General features: G+C 39.3%; 1 protein-coding gene across 1 annotated transcript; it reads left to right on the top strand.

The window, feature by feature from the left end:
• Positions 1-216: 216 nt before the first annotated feature.
• Positions 217-15,467, top strand: LOC128379345 (uncharacterized). The gene is made up of 9 exons (XM_053338963.1): positions 217-776; positions 3,970-3,993; positions 5,184-5,656; positions 8,332-8,425; positions 9,228-9,881; positions 11,425-11,524; positions 12,618-12,628; positions 14,003-14,499; positions 15,460-15,467. Exons 1-9 carry the CDS (start codon positions 217-219, stop codon positions 15,465-15,467), a joined length of 2,421 nt encoding a protein of 806 aa, XP_053194938.1.
• The last annotated feature ends 2,725 nt before the right edge of the window (positions 15,468-18,192 follow it).

Here is an 18,192-nt window from a genome sequence, read left to right as displayed (position 1 = left end):
TTTAGCTCCTTCTTAGTTTTGTTTCATGGCTAGGCAAACAGTTTTCCTCTTCTGGTTCCACTTTTCATGCTAAGCTGTTTATATTTCTCTGAATCATGTCCTAATTCTCTTCTTTCATTTCTGTATTACATAATTTGCGGTGATGTTTAGTTTCTTTGTATGAAATCCTTCTGAAGTCTTTACACTTCTCTTTCCCACAGTAACATTGAGACCAACATGTACCGTGCACAGTTCCAGTGGGCTGAAGATGACTTCGACCTGCCTGAGGGGGTAGGTCGACTGGGCCTCTCGGCACCAGTTGAAGGTAGAAGCTATGTCATGTTCCACGGCACCACCAGTGCAAGTGCTGATCTCATCATGCGCTCAGGTTTTCGCCGGTCTCCAGTCGGGATGCTCGGCCCAGGCGTCTACCTCAGCAGAGATCTGGAGAAAGCTAGCCGCTATCCCATTGATCACCCTGAGCATGACAGAGTCGTCATTAAAGTCTCGGTCAATGTGGGGAAAGTGATCGCCATCAATTATCAGGGCCACCCACGTCAGAAGACCTGGCAGGACCCCAGATACGGCCCGGTGTTCGACACCGCATGGGTACCTCCTAATTGTGGAATGGTGAAGAGCGGTTTGGAGGAGGATTGTGTCTGGGATCCCAATCGAATCAAAATCATTAGTAAGATCAAACCACTTGCCTTGCAACCACGACCATTCCTAACTGCCAGCCAACTACAACAAATCCCACATATTGACATGTCCGCTTTAGGTGGTTATCCAAGAGGAAAGTAAATTTACTTGAGTACTGTACTTACGACATTTCTATTGATGCTCTCCTTACGTTGCAGTAAAGTAACTACTAAAGTTATCTGTTTGTTAAATTGCAGATGAACATTTTAAACATAATTGTATGTGCTTGTAGTATCATAGTTGCCATTTTTAAACGGTTTAAACATATGGCAACTGTTGCAGTGCAGTTGAATGATTAAGTTGACTTTCTGTTCATGTTTTTTTTATACAATTCATATCAAAGAGTCCGAGGTAGGAGTTAGGTGTGTTGAAATGTAACGGTGTTCTGAGGCTTCTTGACTTTATGTGTTTATTTTTGAGCTATAAACATGTCTGAAGCAGAATCACATCAGTGTATTGTATAATGACAATAAAGCTACTTTCCTGTATTTTCTGAGATATTTTAAAAATACTTTTACTTAAGTAATTGTTTAAGCAAATACTTTAGTACTTTTACTTAAGTAATATTTGACTTAGCTACTTTTACTTGTATTGGAGTAATATTTGACAATGAGTATCTGTACTTTTACTCAAGTAGTGAAGTTGTGTACTCTGTCCACCTCTGTCCTTTTTACAGAAGTAATTTTCTGAACTTACCAGAATTCTAGCTATTATTTGCCTTTACTCACCTAGTCATTATATCCAAATTACTGATGATTATTTATGTATCATCATGTCCAATAATCATCTCTACAATATTGTTGCAATCAAGGTATTTGGTCAAAAATGTTTTGATATTTGATTTTTATCTACATCGCCCAGCCCTAATCCAGCCACAACCAGTCCAGCCTGCATATACCATCCAACCACAGCCAGGATATGGATGTGGTGCATAGGGCATATACCATCCAACCACAGCCTGGATATGGATGTGGTGCATAGGGCATATACCATCCAACCACAGCCAGGATATGGATGTGGTGCATAGGGCATATACCATCCAACCACAGCCAGGATATGGATGTGGTGCATTAGGGCATTTTTTTGTATATTCATCAGGAATAACTCCAATACATCAACTCAAGCACCTCAATAAACAAGCATTCTTCTCACTCTGGACAATCTCAGCCTTTTCAATGACGCCTGCCTTGTTTCTAAAATCTCTTGCCCCTCCACCACTGAGCCAGTTTGATGTCAGAAAGGACACTAACAGAACTACAGTACATTTGGACTCTTAGCCCTTAGACCTGTACAACCCTGTAGCAACCCTATCTGTAGCCTATATATCACATTACTTTGTTAAAAAAACAGTACCAAAGAGTAATAACAGTGATCATGTTTTCAGTCCACGCAGTAATTCTGTTTAAAGCTTCATGAGCTTGTTGTGCTGCATATGACAACATGTAGACTTTGTACTACATTGTAAATTTTCCAATGAACTTCAGTACAAAGTCAGGAGATTGTGATATGTAGCAGAGAAAGAACTGAGGAGCTGCATCAATATTAATTTAATAATAATAAGATATTCCAGTACAGCCATAGAATATAAATATAGACCTGGAAATGTGTTCAAAGTCCAGATTTAGACTCATCTGAGGAGATCCGGTTTAATCTTTTGAATCACTTTCTTGAGTGAATGATTTTTTTTGTGAAGGACTTTTTCAACCTGTTTCAACCAGGAGAGACCAGAGAATGAAGTAAAACGAGTCAAGGCCAGATGCTAGTATTGGTGGCTGAACACTTCAATCAGTCAATATTTATAAAGAACAAAATCACATCAAACTTAATCTCAAGGAACTTTACACATAGAGCAGGTCTAGACTGTACTAACCCTAACCCTAACCCCATTACCTCATCAGCAGCACTTGGCGACAGCAGGAAGGAAAAAGTCTCCTTTAACAGGAAAAACCTCAGGCAGCACCGGGCGGCCATCTTCCTCGACTAGTTGTGTTGATGTGCGATTGACTTCAATCTGACTTCTGCTGCGACTGATCAGGCTGATGAGGTTGATGAAGTGATGCATTGATAATTCTGGAGACTGGTTGGTAATAATGGGTAACACAAAACAGCATCAAGAAAGCACTAAAGCAGAGAGGGAGAAAAAATTTAAAAAGACTGCTGCAATATGATAGGCTGAAAAAGAAGGTGTGTCACCGTGCTATTGGTTAGATCATGATGTGACCAGGTGATGTGAACAGCTGCCATCTCAATTGATGCCCCAGAAATGACAGAAAGGAAATTATGAGCATTGAGAGAGAACAGTATGAGCAGTGAGAAGGCTCAGAATGACAAGAAATAAAACTACAGACATGAATATGAGAAAGATGATCTTCCTGTCTGAACTTTAGCAAAGCTTTGTAACAGTGTTTTTGACTTCTGGCCTGCTACACAACACTATTGTGACACTAATTGTTATATCTTCTCCTCGTCCTCCTTTTGGACCTGCTCCTCCTCCTTCCCCTCCTTGTCTTTATTACCAGGACCAAATAAAGTTTACAAGCTGCTTTATGTCCTGGAAATCAGCTGCCTCAAATATATCCATGACCATGAATATATAAAAAACAGGGGATGAAGGGAGTAACAGGGATGATACCCAGGGAAAGAAAGAAACAAGGCAAACAGAGAAAGATTACCACCAAATGAGGCACACAATATTCCCAACAAACTCTTTCTCAACAAAGAAGAAAGCGCAGCCCAGTTAGAATGATTATCTAGTTAGCTAAAATAGGTATAGACCACATCGCAAAATAAACACAATGAAAACAGTCGGCTGGATCCCCGGACCTTTTAACAGCCAGCTTTAATCAGCAAGTGGGAGCCGATGCATTCAGCCAAACACACACCTACTCCACATGTACAAAATATGATGGGAATGTGATTGTGGTGTCTGTGCTTAAAGTTGTCAGACCTGTTTCTTCTTGACAGTGATGTCTTTAATTAAATGTTTACCACTGATTATTTTTTTCTTGGAGGAAATACTTAACCGGGGAAGCCTGGAAAGTCCCTGGAGTCGGATACTGATCAGATTCAAGACTCTAAAAACCTCAGATGTCAGCTGATGGTAGGATAGATCACATCACTGCTATGATTAAAACACCTGCATGCTAAATTTAAACATCTTACCTGCCTGTATACCACAGTCATGACACAATGCAAGACAAGATGCATGTATGGCATTTCCTCCTAAAACCTGACGCTTGTTGTATCGGACACTTCTAAGCAAACATTCATTACCAATCTACCTGCACTCAGAGACCAACACAACACTAGAGAGAGGTACGTGAAACACACAGTTTTCTCATTAAAGTGTTTTTACCATTTCTTTCTTTTTAGTTGTAGATTATATTGAGAAATCTGACTCAACTAAAAAGCTTCCTGATTGATGAAAATACTTTGTTCTGGTATTTGCCGGCCTGAATGATCAGAACAGAGATTTCTGACTATTAAAAGATCTACACGTGTGCTTTCAGTGGAAGTGATGGAGGACAAAATCAGTCATCACAGTTTGTCCACACAGTCATTTAAAAGTCTCTGATCAGCTTCTATTCAGCTTCAGCAGTGTGAGTTATTATAGTTATTATAGTTACTATGGTAACAGTGTGAGTTAGTCATATCAAGTGATATCTGACACATTTACAGTCTTTTTAGCATCAGATTCCCTCTTAGTGTTTCCTGTTGAGCTGTGGTGGAAGTATAGTAACAAAAAGACTTTGCTACTAAAAACACTGTAACGTTGAAAGATGTCTTCTTGACATGTGGAAATATATACAGTCTGTTATCTATCCCCTCACCTTCCCACTCCCACACATCCTCTCGTCCAGGGTCACACAAATCACAGCAAGAGAAACAATGAATAGATGCATCAGCTAAAAACGAAACTTATAATGTTTACCATGTTTACCAGCTTACTGTGGTTTACTATAGCAAGCCACACATTAGCAGTAAGCACAAAGTAGAGCTGAGGCTGATGACAATGTCAGTTTTGCAGGTATTTGGTCAATGTGAAATTTTGACCTGATGATGGTGCTGGAAAATAAGTCAAATGTATTAGTATTCATCGTCTGGGCACCATTCAATACACGTTGAGATATTTCACTAAAAACCAAAAATGTTGACCTCATGGTGGCGCTAGAGGAAAAATACATGCAAATAAATATTAGTTACCATGTGAAGATACTAAGCTACCTGTTAAATGTCAGCATGTTGGTACTGACATTGTGAGCATGTTAGCATATAGAGGTTAGCATTTAGCTGCCTTTAGTTAGTTTTGTTTCACTTAGTTTGGTTTTGTTCACCAAGAAGAACTGAACCTCAAACATCTTTAAATATTAGTATCCTATAGTAGCATGTCTCTGGATCATGTGTGTCTTCTTTCATGTCTGTATTATTTTTATTTGCAGTGATGTTTTGTTTCTGTGCATTTAACCCTTCTGAAGTCTTCACACTTATAAATATCTTTCTTACAGTGATACTGAGACCAACATGTACCAGCAACAGCAGTTCCAATGGGTTGAAGATACCTTTTCTCTGCCCATGGGAGTAGGTCGACTGGGCCTCTCAGAGTCAGTTGAATGTCAACAGTACGTCATGTATCACGGCACCAACAGGGCAAACATCGCATCCATCCTGACCTATGGTTTTCACCGGTCTGATGACGGGTTGCTTGGCTCAGGCGTCTACCTCAGCAGTGATCTGAAGAAAGCGCGCTACTATCCCAATGGTCACCCTGAGTATGACAAAGTTGTCATCAAGGTCTTGGTTGACGTAGGGAGAGTGATCACCATCAGCGATATGGACCACCCACGTCGGAAGACCTGGCAGGACCCCAAATACGGTGAGGTGTTCGACACTGCCTGGATACCTCCAGGGTGTGGATTGGTGAGGGAGGTGGATTGTGTCTGGGATCCCAATCGAATCACAATCCTTCATATAATCGAACCATAACCAGCTCCAACTGGATATACTATCCAATGACAACCTGCACATGGATACAGGCTGTTACCAAACCAATTTATTTAGTATGTTCTAGGGCTGGGCGATAAACCGAAAATTTATCGATACCGAAATTTACGACCATAACCGACGTCATTTCGCCCATGTCGGTATATTCGGTTTTTAACCTCTTAACGCACGCTGTTCCACCCACGGGACGGGACGGATGTTAGGAGGTAGCCACACGTTCTTCTGAATGTTTTAAACACCAACCCTTAAACATATATAGTCATGCCATACATTGATGGAAAGCTTAGATTGCCCTGATTCATTCAAGACCACTCACGACTTATATGGTTGCTCACAGCCGTAATAGTATTAGCGATTAGCTCGGCTAGCCACTCAGCTAAGTGAGAAACGCTATAATGCTACATACCTTCAAAGTCTTCTCTTTATCCACAACGATCATCTTATGACTCAGGACTTCCTGTACAGCTCGCCAAGTATCCATTCTTGTGAAATATGAAATCCGTTTCCATAAAACCGGAATACTTTCCTCAATATGTCAACATGTATTTAGTCCAACACGTAACGTAATAACACAAATAACAAACCATATGCGGTCCGTTTACGTCATTTCCTGACCTGCACGTCCATCTCAGAGTACACGTGACTAGATGTTTACGACCGTGAGCCTCTTCTGCTTCTGACGACACCACACACCAGCCAATCAATGCTCAGGGTTAGGCAGTACATGTCTCCAAAGCCAATGAGGACATGTGACCGGGGACAACGTGGGTTTGATTGACAGCTGTTCCAGCCAATGGAAGTATTCGGTGAAATGAAGTTGATAACCTTTTAGCCAATAGTCAGAGGTTTCCAACGGTGTATGACACTAAGCTATCAGGTTTGGCTGTCCATAAACAAACTCCAAGCGTAACCGGCGTGCGCCCTGTGCGTAAAAGAGTTGAACCATATATCATTACGCACTCGGCATTTTGTTACACGGTTGGTTCTTCTTCGACTTGACATATGACTTATAGCAAAATAAACAGATAGATAGATAGATGGAGGACAGTTCAAACGTCGAAGGGGCAGCTGCAGCGCCGGCGGCGGAGGTACACCTGGTGGAGGAGGAGGAAGAGCAGCAGCTTGTTCCCAAGAAAAACGCGTCTTCAATCGTGTGGCAACATTTTGGTTTCAAAAGGGGAGATACTGCTCAGAAAGATGTAAAATGTAAGTTGTGCAAAAAGACTGTCGTCACCAGCCAGGGCAATACATCTAACCTTGGAGTGGAGCAATTATGCTGCCACAGCCCCATCTAGTGGCCACACTTTTTTTTAGCGCACGGGGTGGTGGTAGTCAGGACGATAGATATAACATATGTTATATCTATCGCTCTGGTGGTAGTTATGGTCCATTTATCGTTATCGAGGTGAACTGCTCAATATATCGTGATATTGTTTTTAGGCCATATCGCCCAGCCCTAGTATGTTCAAATATATTTTGTATATTTTTGTAAACAGGAATTGGCATTTGTATTTATTTACTCTGTCACTGTAACATGAAAAATAAATCGGTCTTCTTAAATCTTAAATTGCTGTGTGATGGGTATATATATATATATATATTTTTTTTTAATAACTTTTTTTATTGACATTTTCTTTCAACAATTACAGTGTCAGGTTTTACACACCACAAAGCAATTATTCTCATATCAGTGTCCTTATTGTCCAGTGGTGATGGTGGTGTCCTCTTGCTGTGTTCTATTATCTGTCCATTTTTCCCATTTTTCCTGAAATTGTGTCTCTTGTAATCGTAGATTATGTGTAATCTTTTCCATTACAAATATTTCTTCCACAGTACTCACTCACTGCTCCACGGTCGGTGGTCCTGCTTTATACCATAACCTTGTTATTGCTTTTTTACTTTACCGATAGCAGAACTTTAACAAGATACTCATCCTCTTTTTGTATTATATCTGTGATGGGTATATTTTTATTGTGAGATATTCACCTTCACCAAATATCTCTGCTGCCATCAGAATACAATGAAGCTGACAAGAATTTAATTTGTGGTGTGTGGAGGATTTAAAACACATGTCACAAAGCGATATCAGGGTATCTTGGTTCAATTGTTGAGTGTCTATGGGATCAAATAACATAATCATGATCTATAGACAGGACCGGTTGTAGTTCAATTTACATGACGGGGTTGGTAGAAATAATAGGGGGGTGGTGCTTTAAGAAATCTGTGCCATCTAACTCATGCAATAAACTGAAGGAAGTTTATGACCCTCCTTATCTTTATAACCTGAATCAAATAAAGTTTACAAACTGCTTCATGTCATGGAAATGAAAAGCATGACGGAAATATGATTCAGGTGTGTGCGCTCTTAGTTGTCAAACCTGTTTCTTCCTGATACTGATCTCTTCAATTTAATGTTTCCCACTGTTATGAAGCTCACCTGGGCGACATGATTATTTTTTAAATTTTTCTTGAAGGAAAAATATAACCGAGAAAGCCTGGAATGTCCCTGGAGTCGGACTTTGCTCAAATTCAAGACCCTAAATCCTCTGATGTCAGTTGCTGGCAGGACGGGAAATGTCACTGCTGTTGTGAAAACACCCATATAAAACACTTCCTCTTTGACTATATATGAAACAGACAGTGCAAGATGAGAAACGAAACTGAGGTTCTTTATCTTGGACTCATCTAAAAAACCATTGATTCACAATCTGCCTGCACTCAGGGACCAACACAAGACTGTAGACAGGTACGTGACACACACTTTGGTTTTTTTTCACTAAAGAGTTTTTAGCTTTCTTGTTAGATCATGTTTCAGTGAATCATGTTGACACGTCTGACTCAACTAAAAAGCGTCCTGAACGATGAAAGCACTTTTTTCTGAATGATCTGAACAGAGATTTCCTCTGAATTAGAAGTGTGACTTGTGATTATTAATCAATTTTAATCAGACATAATGTAACAAATACGTTTTTGTACCCCTCATCAAATAATGCAGAGCCAGACTAGAAGGCTAAGACCTTAAATTCAACTCAAAGAGACAAAAGTGTGAGTATAACTCCCTTTCTCTGTAAGTACAAAAGGCCAAGACAGCCGACCACAAGGAGGAAGAAAACAAAACAATACGAGACAAGAGCGGGACAATTTATGCACCTAAGCTGTTCCAAAAGAGGTTCGAGAGCTGCTGTTGGCCCATTTAGGGGAAGTGACTCCAGATACATTATTTATTCTGACAGTTCCCAGACCTGAAGCAGCAATAAACTTAGGCATATGTCATGACCATATATGATTTGGCGGAACCCCAAAAAGAACAATAAGCATCCAGAGTGGGCCAATGGGGTTGTAGCACATAGCATCGCCCAAACTGCAAAGGTATATAAAGACTTAAAAATGCATATTCAGGGCTTCTTCTACAGAACTTCTGAGCGAATCACGTGTCTTCTTTCATTTCTGTATGAATTTTTCTTTTCTTTTTTACATTTTGCAGTGATGTTTAGTTTTTTGTATGAAATCCTTCTGAAGTCTTTACACTTCTCTTCTCTTTCCCACAGTAACATCGAGACCAACATGCCCCGTAAAAAAAAGTTCCAGTGGGCTGAGAATGACTTTGACCTACCTGAGGGAGTAGGTCGACTGGGCCTCTCAGGAGATGATGCGCCAGTTGATGGTAAAAAGTACATCATGTACCACGGCACCTCCAGTGCAAATGCTGCAGCCATCATGGCCTATGGTTTCCGCTGGTCTAAAGATGGGATGCTTGGCTCAGGCGTCTACCTCAGCAGAGATGTGAAGAAAGCTAGCTACTATCCCAACGGTCACCCTAAGTATGACAAAGTCATCTTTAAGGTCTTGGTTGATGTGGGGAAAGTGAGCACCATCACTAATATGGACCACCCACGTCGGAAGACCTGGCAGGACCCCAGATACGGTGAGGTGTTTGACACTGCGTGGATACCTCCCAGGTGTGGATTGGTGAGGGAGGTGGTTTGTGTCTGGGATCCCAATAGAATCATAATCATTAGTATACTCAAACCACGTCCAGTCCCACCTGGATATATCATCCCACCACAACCAGTCCCACGTGGATATATCATCCCACGTGGATATATCATCCCACCACAATGCATCCCAACTGGACACAGACATGGATATGGTCATGGACATGGACATAGAAATGGATATGGATATGGTCCACAGGGCTACATGTGAGCTTTACAAGCTATTACCAAACCAACTTATTTTGCACGTTCAAATATATTTTTATTAACAGGAAATGACATTTGGATTTTTGTACTCATTGTCATTGTAACCTGGAAAATAAATTGGTAGTCTTAAATCTTAAATTGCTGTTTTATTTTTTTTTTCACCTTTGAAACATCTGCTACTATCTGAATACAGAGAAGGTGACAAGCATTTTATTTGTGGTGTGAGGGTCATTTAAAACACATTTGGGAATACTCACAAGTTATGTTAAATATCAGGCTATCTTGACTCAATTTTTGAGTGTCTATGGGATCAATCAGTATCCACAGGCAGGCCCAGTTTTAGCCCAGTATGCTTGACAGGGTTGGTAGAAATAATAGGGGGGCAGTGCTTTTACAAATTGGTGTAATCTAAACCATGTAATAAACTGGAGGAGTTTATGATTGTTGAATGTTTTTTACACTGGACTTAAGTTTGGAAGATTGAGGTTTGATATGATGCTAAAAAAAAAGCCATATGAACTTTTGACTGCATGGGCACCTAATTATAGTTAAAAGTGGGTGTGCGATATTAGTAAATGGTAATGGACTAAATGGACTGTACTTATATAATATAACGCTTTTCTAGTCTTTACGACCACTCAAAGCACTTTACATTACAACTCATTCACACACTGATGGCAGGAGCTACCACGCAGGGTGCCAACCTGCTCATCAGGGGGGAATTCAACCATTCATTCTCATTCATACACCGTTGGCACAGCAATTTGGGGTTCAGTGTTTTGCCCAAGGACACATCGACATGTGGACTGGAGGAGCCTGGAATCGAAACGCCAACCTTCCAATTGGCGGATGACCGCCCCACCTCCTGAGCCACAGCCGCCCCATTTAGTGACAAGTAAGACGAGGTATGGCAAGAACGTTTACATTATTAATACTTTGCAGTGTCATTTCCTGTAGTGTAGAGCCTTTTAGTTTATATTTCATCATATTTTAAGATATTCTTTTTGTGTCCTGTACTTTCAACAGTGAGTGACAGATAAAATGTTGTCTCAAAGTGTAGCTACATAATGCATATATTTCATAGTTTGTGAAGAGGAATTACAAGGCTACATGTATTCCAAATTAAGTAGGTTTGTTGCCTAAACTTAACCAAACTGTGGCTAAAAACTTTAATAAATAAGAAAGTCTAAAAATGAAATGTTTTTCTGAGGGCAGGTTCTACCATAGACGGTAGCCCCTAATGCCCCAAATGTACAGCCGGCCTCATCCATAGTTATTAATGAAACTAAAGGAGGACGGGGTACTTTTTTACAAACTTTTGTCTAAGGGGAGGCCCACAGGCTCAGACATTGAAAACCCCTGTTCTTTAATGAGAATATTACACTTATTGGAGGGGGAAAAAAATCCCTGACTAGGAAGTGGTTGATGAACAGATGCTCTTTAAATTTGAGTTTGACCCAATGTGCAGAACAAATAACTGAAAATGGGAGTGCATTAAATAAAGGTGGGTTTAATTGAGAATTTGCATAGTCCTTTTTACTAGAGTCCCGATTCTGATGTCGAGGTCCGGTGTCATTGGAGCGAGCAGTCTGGTAAGTGAATCCTTCGAGTTGGTGACCATAGCCGAGTCCAAGGCAGACAAAGTGAGTCAGATGGATCCGGTCAGGTAACCTAAAGTAGAGACAGACGAGTGTTTATTCAGAAAGCAATCACACATGGAGAATACAAATGAAGTATAAGGTTTGGCCGAGCACTGTCACCACTAAGGGAAATGGACCATCTGGCAACAAGTGGATGACTGAACCTGTCTGATATGTAGCAGTAGAGTAGATGGCTTATTTACTTCCACTTCTGACATATAAGGAGCTGATTTTTATAGATTAATGAGTGTGTGTGACATGAAAAGGAGAACAATAGAAGGAAGATAGGCTTTATTTTGATATGGCTTAATGCAAATATTTCAGTTGTTTCTATATTATTATGCATATACTCAAATCTCTTGCAAACCTGGACTGTGAATGACTTCCCTAAAAAGACACACAGCTAGTACCTATGTATTTTATACAGATAACAGTTCAATAATTGTATTTGCAGGCTGATATTTTTTCGCAATATAAGGCAATTTTTTTATTGTACATTTTTGGGAATTCAATGAATATCAGTGGGTGATGATAACCTTTTTCCCCTCTACCTCTCATTGTCAAGAAATTTCAACTATTCCACACATGAGTTTCACACAGCATTGACTGGTCCCTGGAGTATACACTACAAATCTCCCCTTATCCTCCATGCAACTATTTTAACCCCAACCAAGTTAAAAGACAAGTCTGGTGATTTTCTGTATCTTACTTATTATTATTCTACCTTTAAAACCTGTTTCTTCTTGGCAGTGGTGTCTTTAATTAAATGTTTTCAACTGTTATGCAGCTCATCTGTCACTGTATATGAACTTTTTTTTTTCTTGCAGGAAAAACATAATTGAGGAATCCTGGAAAGTCCCTGGAGTTGGATCCAGATTCAAGGCCTAAAAAAAACCTCTGTCAGTCCCTGGCAAGACTGAACACGTAACTGCTGTGTCAACAAAAGTCATGAATCAATGCAAGACGAGGAACGAAACTGAAAGAGGACAGATGTACATATATGGCATTTCCTGTCAAAGCCCATGGCTCTTTATATCGGCCACTTCCTCTGCTACTCTTCTTTTTCTTCTTCTGCACTCAGACTGACTGACACAAGACTGGAGAGAGGTACGTGAGACACATTTTGTCTTGAGTTTTTACGTAAAGTACAGAAAAATACTGTTGACAAGTCTGACTCAACTAAAAAGGTTCCTGACTAATGAAAGCATTTTTTCAAGCACTTTCCAGTCTGAATGATCAGAACAGAGTGTTATATATGTGATGATGCCACTTTAGCAGAAACACATTTGCTCAGTATCGTGGAGGAAACCCTCAGCTGTAGGCTAGCTGAAACCTCAGGACTTTTACTTCTCCATTTCATGGTTTTGTCTATTTTTGGTTTGACAGTTTTATATTGTGTTATAATCTTGATTGCCTTTAATTTATTTTTGTCATTGCTGCTTTTCCCATTTTCCATGTCAGAGGTAAACATTTTGTTCTTTCTATACTTTACTTTACATTTCATGGAAAGCACATTGTAATGCTGTTTTTAAAAAAAGTTTTATTATTGTAAGTAAACTGAGGCTGGTCAATGGAGCTACCTGAGAAACACATTCTTATATATACTCTCCCAGTCTCTGCCCACTGGTATTTCCAAAACCTCTGCCTGCCTTCAGGTGTGACATCATGAGTGTTTTAATGTCCTGGCACCACTCCAATATATTAGTCATTTGTGTTACCATTACTTACTATTTATAATAATAATAAAAATAAACTGGCACACATGGCTTTTATTCATTCCGTGTACAGTTTCAGTTCTTCTTGCTGCACTTCCTTTGCACTTTGCATTAATAAGGTGGTGACTGCAGTATTCAGTTACTCAATACAGCCTTGCTTACACAATAGCATAATGCAGCTAGCCATCTCCTTCAGTGGAAATCCCCCAAATTTCCAACAACAGACCCCACCTCCTGACCCGATGACCCTGATGAAGGCCACAAAAACATATTGGTCTGATAATAAAGTTCTTCTTACTAAAAGTATTGCTATCTGTTAACTTGGAGGGAAATGGGTTTATGTCCTACACTGAAACCAACCAACCAAAGTTGCTGCAGCTATTGAAGCCAACTGACAGCTGCCGCCATTATCAGAGACAGACATCATATTGCCTTGTCTCCTCTCTCTTCGAATGCATCTCTCCATGCATCCACAGTGGGTGGGACTAAGACGCAAGGAAAAGATGCAAGTGAGGGAAACAAGCATGCAATGTAAGGGACTTGGGACACACCCATTGTGTCCTTCGTGTGTATATGCTTTCCAGCAGATATTTAGACTTTGGTTTTTGTGCTAAATTCCTGAATGGAGATTTGTTTATGACCTGTGAGTAGTCAAGGCAGAGTTGAACCTTTCAGACTGTGTATTGAGTTTTGTTTTGACCTCTGCATCTGAGTCCCAGTGTTGTACAAGCATCCTTCTGAAGTCTTATGAATCTCTTTCTCACAGTGATACTGAGACCAACATGTACCAGCAAGCAAAGTTCCAGTGGGCTGAGGATGACTTTACTCTGCCTGAGGGGGTAGGTCGACTAGGCCTCTCAGCACCAGATGTTGATAAAGAGTACGTCATGTACCACGGCACCACCAGGGCGAATGCTGCAGCCATCATGGGCTCAGGTTTTCACCGGTCTGCAGACGGCATGCTTGGCCCAGGCGTCTACCTCAGCAGAGATCTGAATAAAGCTAGCCGCTATCCCATCAATCACCCTGATTATGACAAAGTTGTCATTGTGGTGTCAGTCAACGTGGGGAAAGTAATCGCCATCAATAAGCAGGACCACCCACTTCAGAGGACCTGGCATTACTGGGGATATGACACCGCCTGGGTACCTCCCAATTGTGGAATGGTGCCAAGCGGTTTGGAAGAGGATTGTGTCTGGGATCCCAATCGAATCACAATCCTTCGTATCATCCAACCACAACCAGCCCAATCTGGATATGGATGTACCATGCAACCACAACCAGTTCCACTTGGATATGGATATAACATGCAACCACAACCAGTTCCACTTGGATATGGATATAACATGCAACCACAACCAGTTCCACTTGGATATGGATATAACATGCAACCACAACCAGTTCCACTTGGATATGGATATAACATGCAACCACAACCAGTTCCACTTGGATATGGATATAACATGCAACCACAACCAGTTCCACTTGGATATGGATATAACATGCAACCACAACAAGCTCAACCTGGATATCGATACGGTCCACAGGGCTACATGTGAGCTCTACAAGCTGTTACCAAACCAATTTATTTTGTATATTCAAATATATATTTATATATTTGTATAAAAAAGGAAATTACATTTGCATTTAGTTACGTTCTCATTGTAACCTGGAAAATAAATTGTCATAAATCTTTAATTGTTGTGTGATGGGTATATTGTTGTTTTGAGATATTTAAAATATATTACTCTAAACAATCCACCTCACTTTGTGTTTTCTCACAACTACTACCAACTATTCATTTCGTACAGATAACAGTTCATTAACTACATTTGCAGACTGATATGTTTTGTATAGTCTTGATATAAGGTCAGTTTGTTATTGTACATCTCTGACCTTGTGCTCTATTGTCAATTTCTCAAAAAACTTAAGTAGAGTCTTGTAAATATTTCTTGGAATCACTGTTACAGCATCGTCCTCTTTACTGTAGACCTCTGTTGTTGTCCAGATGTTAAACATGTTCAAAGGTCTAAAACTTTGAGGTGAATGTTTGTAAAATTGTTGCCTGTGAATCAAAAGTCCACTCATTGTCTGAACACTTCATTTGCGAAGTTACCCCTACTTCTTCCTCACAATGTATTTTTAAGATGGTTGCTAAGGCAGTTGCTAAGGTGTTTCCACTCTCATATTTCAGATGTGATTGTGTTTGATTTCTTATATCAGTGTGCTAAGACAACATTACTCATTATATGAGTGTAATGATGATATGCAGAAATGATGTGCAATACTGACGACACACAGACCAGCAAGAATTATATTATAATTAATATAATTAATATTTATTATATTTTTAAATTTAGATCAGTACCAGAAATAATCCTAAATTAAACTCATCAGCTATTTATGTTCAGTCAATACACTGTAATGGTAATTTGAGAATTGTTTGGATATAATGGGTCTAAATTAGGAGTCTCACGGAAAGTACCTAGACTCACAGATGGCCGGGAAATAACTGTAAAATCCCCAGTTTTAATTCTCACAATAAACTACTGTAATCACATGTTTGCAATGCATGATAGTTAATTATTGGAATTTTACAGAAGGCTGCAGTGAATTCAAATTTAACAGTAATTACAAGTAATTACTGTGATAAGAGTACTGCACCATACATATTGCAGTTTTACAGTAATTTTGTGGTTAATGTGAAAATACAACACATTGCTGTGATATCACTGTGAATTGTTGTTAATTTACAGTAATTACAGTATCATATTGGAATTTTACATCATTAAAATGCTGCATTTTCACAGTAACATGGTGTCTGGTTTGCTATGAAGGTAGATGTGTGTCTTTATTATTCAATTTACAATTCAATTTTTTGGGTCTCAAATATTTTTTTTGCATTCAAACATTGATTGAATAATAAAGACACAAATCTACCTTCATAGTTTGCCATAGAAACACAATACTCCTGTGATTTTCATGTAAATTGCTGTAAAATAATTACAGTATAACACTGTGAATTTACTGCAATTATCAGCCAGTGATTTATTGTGAAATTAAAATAGTATTTTTGACAGTGTGGTTTGTCGTGCTACATATGATAATACTAGTTTATTACATTAAGATGAACAAGCTCATTTTTGAGGAGTTTTCAACATACAAAAATTAAATATAAAAAGCTAAAGACACACTACAACTAAGTCGATCAAACTGATGATTTGATGAGTGCATGAATAAATCCAACCACTAGATGGCGACAGAGAGGCTGAGAACAAATGCCTGCCCAGCAAAAACAATGTAGCCTACATTTTAACTGAAAAATATAAATATAAACCCTTTTTAAACGTGTGAAATGATGTCAGTGAATGTATGTTTAATGGTAAGTTATTGCAGTCTGTAGGAGCTTTAAAAATAAATGCTTCAATTAATAATAAATAATATTTTGATAAGCTGCTGTAGGTAATGCCATGAACTGACTGGGGAAATGGTGTGTGCTAGAAAATAACAAACAAAAGAAGCATACAAAGAAAAATGATGTTGAGAGAGGGAGAAAGAGAGAGAGAGAGGTCCTGTTTTTACTTACCCGGTTATTTTTAAAAACGGAGACATTAACCATCGTTTGCTCCGTTTAGACGCAAACGGAGAATTCGCCCCTTGAACACGATGCTTTTTAAAAACTCCAGAGTGGAGATTTAGGAAAACTCTGATTGCACGTTTGCATGTAAACAGAGAAAAACGGAGATTTGGGGAGCCGGAAACTGCTCCTGGGTTAAATGTCACATAGTTTATAATCTACAGTCTATGTTTACAATCTATAGTGATCATGCATGCAGAATAGCAGTCACATTTATGCTGGTGCAATCCCTTTAGGAGCTGAGACTGCATATACGGCTTTTTTTTTTTGTAAATGGAGAGGGTGACATGTCCGTTTATGATAATAGTCGGGCACGTGTAGTGTAGCATGCCAACTCTTATAAGCAACACAGGTGAACTGCTTCAGCCTGATGACCTCGACTCTGCCTGATTATTTCCTGAAAGGAGGAGGAGGGGAAAAAAAACAAGCAGACAAGCCAGGCAGAGACAAAACAGAAGTGGTCATCACAATAATGAGAATAGTTGAAATGAACATATTTAAAGATGAGTTGCAGCCAATGAATGTGTCTCCTGGAGGCCATTTAAGTTGTGAGTGAGTTATGTTTTATACAGGGATGTGAACTAAAGAAACGTCCAAGATCAAATCTACAGAGATGATTATATGCTGTGTTGAGGGGTTGAAGGTAGTTTTGGATGCATTTTAAAAAGTAATATAAATGGATTACCTTTATCCCAATAAGTACCATAATTGCAGTCACTATTAGATCATCAGTTTTAGTTTTAAGGCTTTGTCTTGAACCAAAGAACACAATGTAAGATTTGTTTTTTAATTAGATAGGAGGCAGTTTTGTGACCTCTTGACTTTGTACTGACGTCTACTGAAAGATTTACAGCGTATGATAAAGTCAAGAGGTTGTCATATGTTGCACAACAAGCTAGCGAAACCTGTAATGTCATTTTCATGATAAACGAAACAAGTCACATCAGATACTTGTCAGTTAAATGGTATAAAATGGTAAATGGTTGTATTACAATGTTTGTCCTCCTAGTTCATCAGTTCATAATTGTTAATGTTAATGTCAAATTATCAATAAGTACTTCGTTGTTCAAAAAAATGTTGAAGTCCAAAAAAGATTCAGTCAGGATTCACCAGGAGTCGTCCAGATGAATGCAGTTAAAACTCGGAATCACCATACACAGACAGAATCTACACATAAATGACACAAAGAACTAAAAATTGGGGTAACTTTTATACTGTTAATATTGCTGACCCTTGCAAAAAGTTTCACCCCCCCCCAATTTCCACCAATCAGCTTTCTTTCAAAACAACATGATCTCATTCTTTTGGCACCGGTTCCT

The sequence above is a fragment of the Scomber japonicus genome, chromosome 18 (assembly GCF_027409825.1).
Source record: "Scomber japonicus isolate fScoJap1 chromosome 18, fScoJap1.pri, whole genome shotgun sequence".
NCBI lineage: Eukaryota > Metazoa > Chordata > Actinopteri > Scombriformes > Scombridae > Scomber > Scomber japonicus.
Note: the sequence above shows the minus strand (reverse complement) of the source record. Positions and strands in the feature narration are given on the sequence as shown.

Excerpts from the sequence above, each read along its gene's own strand:
- LOC128379345 (XM_053338963.1), top strand. The coding sequence starts at position 217 with ATGTACCGTGCACAGTTCCAGTGGGCTGAAGATGACTTCGACCTGCCT. Across the intron at positions 5,657-8,331 it reads AATCCTTCATATAATCGAAC|AAACGAAACTGAGGTTCTTT; the intron begins CATAACCAGCTC and ends GTGCAAGATGAG. Across the intron at positions 9,882-11,424 it reads TATGGTCCACAGGGCTACAT|AGTCCCGATTCTGATGTCGA; the intron begins GTGAGCTTTACA and ends CCTTTTTACTAG.